General features: G+C 47.5%; 1 protein-coding gene across 1 annotated transcript in view; it reads right to left on the bottom strand.

Moving 5' to 3' along the window:
* ZC3HAV1L (zinc finger CCCH-type containing, antiviral 1 like) overlaps positions 1 to 4,874 on the bottom strand; it is a 6,316-nt gene extending 1,442 nt beyond the window's left edge. The window contains exons 1-3 of the mRNA XM_012806230.1: positions 4,504 to 4,874; positions 3,428 to 3,563; positions 444 to 702 (exon numbers count right to left, since the gene is read on the bottom strand). Coding sequence (XP_012661684.1) covers positions 444 to 702; positions 3,428 to 3,563; positions 4,504 to 4,874 — 766 coding nt within the window. The remainder of the gene's footprint in view (positions 1 to 443; positions 703 to 3,427; positions 3,564 to 4,503) is intronic.
* Between the last annotated feature and the right edge of the window lie 4,464 nt (positions 4,875 to 9,338).

Below are 9,338 nucleotides of genomic sequence, written 5' to 3'. Positions count from 1 at the left end.
AAAAAAAAAAAAAAAAAAATTAAAAAAGAAAACCCTCTAATTACGCTTAATAGAAGAACGCCACCCCTACATTATCCTTACTTTCCTAGTCACTGGCCCATCTCCCTCCTTTTTTTCAATCAAGCTGTTAAGACTGTTCTTCCTGCTTCCTGACCACCAACATACCAAGGAGCTACACTGCTCAAACACTTGGGCAGATTCTATTACCCAGCAGTGGCACTGATGAAAATAAATGTTGCTTCCCCCTTTTGGTTAGACTCACAGTTCTTCATCATAAAATGCTGACTGCTCTAAGCTTTCCAAAGGACCAGGCCACAATTAACATATGAAGTGATGATCTGTTCCCAGACTCACTTTCACTTTACTGTTCTTAAGTCTTTCCAGTGAAGAATCTCAAAACCATATCATTCATTGATCATGTCTGGACCACCTGAAATACCTACCTTTATTTTCAAGCATCTTGTGCAACTTCATATGCTTGTAGGTAGCAATTATCTGAAAATTAACGACACTTGGAATATTCAGTCCTTGGTCCTGCAGCAATTTCAAGGCCGCAGCATGAATGAGCTGATGGGACCGTTTGCAGGTTTGAAGTTTGCACTCTCCCCTGACAAAGGATTTGCACACGTGAAACTTGGTGCACTTATCCTTGAGGTTGCAGTATCCATAGAGGGCTTCGCCTTTGTTGTACAGCAAACAGACCTGGTACAATAAAGAGGTAACACTTGAAACATTACTTTTTACTGTGTCTTTTAAGCTAATAAACCACAGCTTCTCTAGCTAAACTGAAGCTAGATGGTGCCTTCTGATCATCAATGGCTGTTCATATTTTGGGATAAAAGCCTGATATTGCAGAGTGTGCCCCAGCCTCTGTGAGTGTTGGCTGCTACCCCCTCACAGCTGATCCTCTCCTACCTTAGACACTCAGGTGACCTGCCCTCCCCAGAGCTTATAGCAACTGAGTGACTGAGGTGGAGGCACCAAAGGCTGGCCCCCTTGACTCAGAACTAGAACAATTGCTGGGCTTGGTGGCTCACTCTTGTCTCAACCATAAATTATGCATTTGTGTTACCTGTTGTGGCTGGTTTCCTCAGAAGAAGAGCCTGAGGCAGGGACTCAGCTGTCTGTGATTTAGTGAAGATGGGCTCTTCAGGAAAACCCAGTGAGGGAGTGAGGAAAGCAGGACAGAGGGAGGGAAGAGCTATAAACAAGGTGAAATCCGGCTTCGACTGGATTCCTGGGAAGTATGCTGCAGAATTGTTCTACCTTTTTCTTCTTTTTTTGAGATAGAGTCTCACTCTGTCATCCTTGGTAGAGTGGCGTGGAGTCATAGCTCACAACAACCTCAAACTCCTGGGCTCAAGAGAATCGCCTAAGCCCAAGAGCTGGAGGTTGCTATGAGCTGGGATGCCATGTACTCTCTACCAAGAGTGACAAAGTGAGACTCTGTCTCTAAAAAAAAAAAAGAAGAAAAGAATGTGATAAAATAAAACCACATAAACCTGATGTTTTCTCATAGAAAACTTTTAACGGGTGGCGCCTGTGGCTCAGAGGAGTAGGGCGCCAGCCCCGTATGCCGGAGGTGGTGGGTTCAAACCCAGCCCTGGTCAAAAACTGCAAAAAAAAAAAAGGAGAGCCTGATGTTTTCTCATAGAAAACTTTTAACTATCTTAGGATTTTATTAGGTTTTTAATTTAATTTAACTTTTACTTTTTTGGAGAAAGGTTCCCGCTCTGTTGCCCAGGCTGCAGTGCAGTGGTATCACCATTGTTCACTGCAGCCTCAAAGCTCTGAGCTCAAGTGATCCTCCTGCCTTAACCTTGGGAGTGGTTGGGACTACAGGTTCCTATCACTACCCTAATTGTTTGCTTAATGCTTTTATTTTTAAAATAATTTGTAAGACTATTCTTGCCTTCTATTTCTTCTTATTAATTTTGATGAGCAGTAGTTTTCTAGGAATTTGTCCATTTCATAGAACTTTTAAAATGTGCCAGCATAAAATTTTACAACATTATCTTAGTGTCTTTTTGGTGGGTAGTATGTATGTATTGTGTACTGTATCTTTAGAAGAGTGGTGGAAGGAATCATCAGGCATTTTCATACAAGAGATGTGAGCCACCATTCTTCCCTCATCCGCTGTGCTTATCTGTGGTCCCTGCTGTCTAAGTGGCCATGTTTGTGCTGCAAGGCACACACCTCCAGTCCCAGCTTAAGGAGCCTACCCCTAGGCTCCTGTCCTAAGTGCAGCCAACCCACTGGCTGCTCACAGAACATCAAAGTAGTCTAATAGGACACGATGAGCCTGGGCCCAGGATATGAGGTTAGAAGCCATAAAACAAAAGATTCAACAGGTCTGACTATATGAAAACATTAAACTTTCTATAGCTCAAAGAGTACCATGACATTAAATGGCAACTACATGGCAGCATGTGCCTACTTAGGAGATTGAGGCAGGAGATCACCTGAGCCCAGGAGTTAGAGGCTGCAGTCAGCGATGATGGCACCACTATATTCCAGCCTAGGCAACGAGAGTGAGACACCATCTCTTTAAAAAAATATTTTTTTAAGGCAAATGGCAATTGCACTACCCCTTCTCTCTGAGAGACAGCGGGGACTAGAGCCATCTTCAGAGCTGCTACTATCCTCCTTACTCTTTATGCCAAGAACCTGCACTGGCTGCTGCTAGAATCTACTTTGCTGGTTGGATTGCATCTGGTTCATAACCAAGACATATCAGACCTGACTTCAGAGGTTGAGATGAAAAAGGAGATGGATGTCAGAAAGAAACCTGGGGCACCTAAGACCAACTCCAGTACTGTCTTCCAGGTACAGATTCTGCTTTTTTTTTTTTTTTTTTTTTTTGCAGTTTTTGGCCAGGGCTGGGTTTGAACCCGCCACCTTTGGCATATGGGGCCGGCGCCCTACTCCTTTGAGCCATAGGCACCGCCCCCCCAGGTACAGATTCTGCTGTGTGGTCTCTGCCATCTGAACCAAAGTCTTCAAATCATATTACATACCTCTAGCCTTTGCCTTTTCCCCTTCTAGACCCTGAAATACCTTGTGGTTAATTTGGGCCACAATTAGGAACTGTCCTCTGTCTTCCCAAGATCCTCCCTCTTCTCTAACCCTCTTCTGGCAAAGTGGGAGTGTTTGTGATAGAATCATTGTGCTAGATCAAAAAATAATGCTTTTAATAGATATTTTTATAATAGTGTCTCTTGGCATTCCTACTATTTTGTATATATAAAAAAAATCTTGTATATTGCTAAACTAGAACAAACACGGTAATTTCACCATGATAGCAATGGGTATGTTTTAAATATTTGAAACTGAATCATGTTGCTGCCAATTAAAAGCCAAAAAAGTACATAGGGAACAATATTTGTAACAAATGTAACAATATTAGGGTGACTTTGTGCTGACTCACCTCTGGTAAAAGGCAGGGGTCATTCTGCAAAAGCAAGATCCGCAGCTGACCTTCATTGAGGCCAAAAAGTCCCTGGTTTTTCAGCACTTGGATGTTGACAGGTGTGTGGATATCATGGGAAAGGGTACAGGTAGACCTAGGAGAACAAAACTCTAGGTCAGAAGCCTGGGTGAAGAAGGGCCCATCTGTCAAATTCCTTGTCTTGGGCAGCTTTCCACTTACACATGAAGTTGTACAATTGTCAAGAAGCCCTGGATACTAAAGCCTAATAAGCACTGATGGATAAGAAAGGGGGGCGGAGGCACCTCCTCTCCCAGGGTCATCTTCATTTTCAGTGAGGCTGCTTAAAGCCAAGGACACCTGTCCCAATCATGGTCTGGACTGAGGGTGGGCATCTGGCCTTGGGTGACCGCGCTTGCCTCTCCAAACAGCTGCACACCCCAACAGTCAACCATGGGAGGGAGGGAAATATCCCCAGCCCCAGCCCCAGCCTCAGCCCCAGCCAGCAGGGTGGGTGGGGGCGGGGTTGGTGCTTTGGGCTAGGATCAGCCAAGGGCGACTCTGGGATGTGGAGCACAGTAGGAGGAAGCCTCAAACTCCAGCTCCGGTAGTCAGCGCCCCAGCACACCACCCAGGCTTCAGTCTGGGGGGCGGGATGGTCAGACTAGCTCAAGGCTAAGGGCACAGGCCCGCTGCCGTAGAACCGTGTGGTTATGTGACAGCGGGCGATAGCTGGCTAAAGTGGATGTCATGGGATCCTCAGACGTCTCAAAAGGACTAGTGGAGTAAGTGAACTCAAAAGTCCCCATCCTGGTTTAACCTGCCGCGGTGTAGAGGATATAAGAGCAGGGGCAGACGCAGCGGGTTTTTTGGCAGGGGGTGGTTGCGAAATCTCAACGGAGCGGACCTGGGGCGCAGGGGGTGGAAAAAGCTCCAGCCCGCGGCCCCCGCCCGGACGCACCGCCCCTCTCGTTTCTAGTCCAGGCCCCGGCTGGCGGGCCAGGCCTGCGGCCCGTGCACGGGGGTCGCGCCGCCGCCTTCGCCGCCCCTCCCGGCCGCCCGGTCCGTAGCCTCACCAGCAGTCCCTGTGGGGGCACTTGCCCAGCATGTGGCGGCGACAGAGGTGCAGCTGGTCGCAGCCCCGGCACTCGCCGCGCTGGTAACGGGCGCAGAGGCGCGCGGAGGACACGGCCACCACCCTCCAAGCCGAGGCGCCGCCGCCTCCTGCGCCGGCCGCGCCGGCCGCCACCTCGGCCTCGGCGTCCCAGAGGCCCTCCTTCATCTCCACCTCCTGCAGCAGGAAGCGGTCGGGCCCGGCGCGCTGCAGCACGTCCCGGAGCTTGGCCTCCGACAGCTCCACGTGGCCGCGCAGGTCCTGCAGGAACATGCGGCCGCCGTTGGCGCACAGCACCTTGGTCAGGAAAGAGCACACCGTGGCCTCCGCCATGGTCGGGGGCTGCGGGCCTTGTGCGCGCAGCGCCCACAGCGAGGCGGCCAGACTCCTCCCCGTCACGTCCACGGTTTCCAGCCCACATCCCGGGGATGGGCCTGGGGAAGGGGTGGGCCTGGGAAGGCCGGGCGAGGGGCCGCCCTGCGGTGGAAGCAGGGCTGGGGCCTGCGGTTCCGCCCTGGACTTGGACGCGGCAGGGACAGCATTTATTGAACCTGCTTGTGCCAGGCACCCTTCGAAGTGACTTCTGGCCTGTGGATCTCGTATAGTGGGGAATCACAGCAGACTTGCTAGCGAGTAAGATAATTGAAAGTACTCTTCTAAGGGCTGCCGAGAAGATGAAATAGGTGAGGTGGCTGGTAGGGGACGTCTCTGCGGAGGTGCCACTAGCGCTTATGAACTGTGACTAGTCCAAATTGAGAGGTGATGCAAGTGTGCAATACACGCAAGGATTTTGAGAATTGAGAAGGAAATGTAAAATATCTCATTAATACTTTTATATGAATCACGTGTTAAACTGATTGTTGAGTATATTCAGTAAAATAAAATGTTATGACAATTTCATCTGTTGCTTTTACTTTCCTAATGCAGGTATAAGAAAATTTTAAATTGCAGACATGGTTTACCTTATACTATTTCTGCTGGACAGCACTGGCCTAGACCTGCACATCTGTTAAGCATCTATCCTTTTTGCCCATCGCCTCGCTCATTTAGTGAATATTGATTGAGCCAACTGCTAATTCACTGACAGTACAAAGATGGATAAGACCACCGGGGAACTCAGCCAGCCTAGTTGCTGTATTACAAGGTGCTTGTGAGCATTAAATGCGTTAATGTCGTGTAATGTAAGGAAGCTGGAAAAAAGGGCCGCTGGCCAGATGCCGGAGACCTTCTCTGCCACGCTAATAAGTTTCGACTTAAATCCTGAGGACTTTAAGAAGCCACTGAAGGATTTTCAGCTGAGGAGCAACATAGTTCCTCTATCTAGAAGTCTTTCTTTCTTTCTTTCTTTTTTAAGGATTTGGTTTTTATTTTATTTCGCAGTTGTTTTTTTTTCTGGCCGGAGCTGGGTTTGAACCTTCCCTCCAGCATATGGGGCTGGTGCCCTACTCCTTTGAAGCACAGGCTTTCCCTTATACTCGCTTAGGTGTCTTCTTTGTGTCATTCGGCCCTGAACTTGAATGTCTTCTCTTCAGCAAGGCCTTTCCTGCCTCCCAGTCTAAAGTAGCTTCCCAGTCTCTGTGTGGAACTTATCACACAGTTTTCTTCTTTCCGTTTATTTGTATGTTTGTGAAATTCAGGCTCATGAAAGCAGGAACGTTTGTCTTGTTCGTTGCTGTGTCCTCACCACCTGAAACAGTGCCTGGCTGTATTGTAGGGTAGGTGTTTCAGAAAAATCCCTCACTGCAATGAGAATAATGGATTTCTAGAAAAGTGAGAAAATACAGGGAATAACAGAAGACAAACAGGATGTGGGGACTATAATCCCAACTTGTGTTGAGTTTGTAGTGGACCACTCAAGGTAAGATGCTCAATAGGTCGTTGTGTTACATGGTCAGGTCTAGACCATGTCCCCTTGTTACTTAGCATCTGTCCCTGGACCCTCTGCCTAGGGTCTTTTTCCAGAAGGAGTGAGCAAGCCAGCAGGAGAGGCAGGCTGGAGTTACCAAGGAGAGAAGACCTGCAAAAGAGCCCTCAACCAGTGATGCTGGGGAATGGCTTTGTCTCCTCTCAGACCTCTACAGTCGATATGAGGATTGTCTTAAACCAAAGACATTTAATATTCAACAATGCAAAAAAAGGCCATTTTGGAGGTTCCTTTATTTCACAAAAAGCAGAAGCTTCTGGAAGTGGGGCTGCTGTACATGCCCTCTCCAGGGGGTAATGGACATGAAATAAAAAATGGAGAAGACCCCCCCCAGTGCCTGCATAAATAGCAAACTTACCTCCTATTTCTTCTTTACCCAGAAGCCTTTCTCCTCTCTCCCTCTTCCCCATTAAGTTAGGTATATAAATCCTCATCTTAAACTGTTTTGAGGAGTCACATCTTTTATGCCCGCCCATATGCATATGAATAAACTTTGGGGTTACTTTTCCTACTAGTGTCAGTTAAATTTGCAGGCCCCAAGACGCTGAACCTAAGAGGGTACAGACAGAGTTTTGCCTCTCTGACAGAAGATAAATATCCCAGCCCATTATTCCTCAAGTGGAACAACTTGGAGGTACATGGCATGGTGTTGCAGAGGGTGGCTAATGGAACCGAACCACAGTACCCAGCCTGCTCATTAGCACACCCTGTACCCTGTGCTTTCCTTTCCTCCTCCCACCTCCCCACTCCCCTGCCCGAGTTTCTCGGGATTACCTCCCAATGAACTGCTTGCATTTAGTCCTTGTCTGTGTGCTTCTGAGAGAACCCAGCCTAAGATATAAACTGATAAAGAGAGGTTAGAGGAAAATGAGAGTCATTCCAGGACACACAGAGGAGAGTTTCATGTGGGAACTGATCAGTGCACTTAATTAAATGCTGCAGGGAGGAGTGCTCCTACCAGGGCAGTGATGACCTAGACCCGTGGTTCTCAACCTGTGGGTCACAACCCCTTTGTTCCATTTGTAACAACACAGCAATTAGGAAGCTTGAGAACCACTGACCTAGGCAGAGGGATAACAGAAGAGTAGGATTTCAAATGTCAAAAAAAAAAAAAAAAAAAGCGGATTGGAAAAGCCCAGGGACCAGAGCCTACTTTTTAAAATAAGGTAATAATATGATCTAGTACATGGTGGGTGTGGGGGGGTGGGTGGAAGGAAGAACAGAGGGAGGGAAGGAGGGAGGGGGGTGGGAGAAGGGAAGAGCAGAGAGAAGGAAGAAGGGAGGGGGTGGGGGTCTTGGTGTGTGACACACTTTTGGGGGGCAAGAAACAATTACAAGAGGGACTTTACCTAACAAATGCAATCAGTGTAACCTGGTTTCTTGTACCCTCAATGAATCCTCAACAATAAAAAAAAATTAAGGCTTCGCACCTATAGGTCAGCGGCTAGGGCATCAGCCACATACATTGGAGCTGGTGGGTTCGAATCCAGCCTAGGCCTGCCAAACAATGACAACTACAATAAAAAAATAGCCGGGCATTGTAGGGGCGCCTGTAGTTCCAACTACTTGGGAGGCTGAGACCAGAGAATTGAGTAAGCCCAAGAGTTGGAGGTTGCTGTGAGCTGTAATGCCAGAGCATTCTACTGAGGGTGACGTAGTGAGACTCTGTCTAAAAAAAAAAAAAAATAAGGTTATGATAAAATTATAATTAGATACGAGATCGAGGGAGGTGTTGAAAAGCATAGTTATATGCTGAGTAGAAAAAGCCGGTAAGAAGAAAATGTTGAAAATAGAGGAAAGAAGAATGTAATTTGGTGGGCGAGGTCTGCAAAGCAGTGGGAGAGAAGAGGACACAGTGGAAGACATAACCACAGGCAGGAGGAGAGACATCTCTTCCACTCAGACAAGAGAAAAGGAGGCACGAACAACTACCTGCAGACAATCTCGTGGGCTTAAGATCAAGGACTAGAAAAGACTCCTCCCAATAGTTTTGTTTGGTCTTTTTTAAGTGTAAGAGACAGAATAGGTGGGGGAGATCACTCATGGGGTAGGAGAATGCTGACAGCACCAGTGGGCACAGATTTGGAGTGGCATTAATCCAAACAGCACTGTACTGCTAAAAACTCTCAATGTGTATGAACAGAATTTGATTAATCCACTGTTAGGTTTTATCAAGTAGATGAAACTTAAAGTCCAAGTTCTGGATGATTGAAAGTGTCAATTTTACAGGCTCACACTTGTAATCCTAGCATTCTGGGAGGCCAAGGTGGCAGGTTGCTTGGGGTCGGGAGTTTGAGACCAGCCTGAGCAAGAGCAAGACCCCATGTTTACAAAAAATAGAAAAAATGAGCCAGGTGTAATGTTGCACACCTTTAGAGGCTGAGGCAGGAGGATCACTTGAACCCAGAAATCTGAGGTTGTAGTGAGCTATGATCATACCACTGCACTTTGAGGTGACAGAGAGAGACTGTTGCAAAAAAAAAAAAAAAAGTGTAACTTGAAACAATGGTCAGGGACTGAAGATAAATTAGAATGGTCTGATGTGAGCAGAGAAAGTCATGTGGGGAATCTAAGAGCTAAAGGGGCAGGCTGGGATCACAGATAGAGTATGGAAGTTTAAGACTTAAGAAAGACACTTGGGCTTAGTGCCTGTGGCTCAAGCGGCTAAGGCGCCAGCCACAAACACCTGAGCTGGCGGGTTGGAATCCAGCCTGGGCCTGCCAAACAACAATTATGGTTGCAACCAAAAAATAGCTGGGCGTTGTGGCAGGCACCTGTAGTCCCAGCTACTTAGGAGGCAGAGGCAGGGGAATTGCTTGAGCCCAGGAGTTGGAGGTTGCTGTGAGCTGTGATGCCATAGCACTCTACCCAGG

This window comes from Otolemur garnettii, unplaced genomic scaffold (genome assembly GCF_000181295.1).
Source record: "Otolemur garnettii isolate 467f Iridium unplaced genomic scaffold, OtoGar3 scaffold00049, whole genome shotgun sequence".
Classification (NCBI taxonomy): Eukaryota; Metazoa; Chordata; class Mammalia; order Primates; family Galagidae; genus Otolemur; species Otolemur garnettii.
Note: the sequence above shows the minus strand (reverse complement) of the source record. Positions and strands in the feature narration are given on the sequence as shown.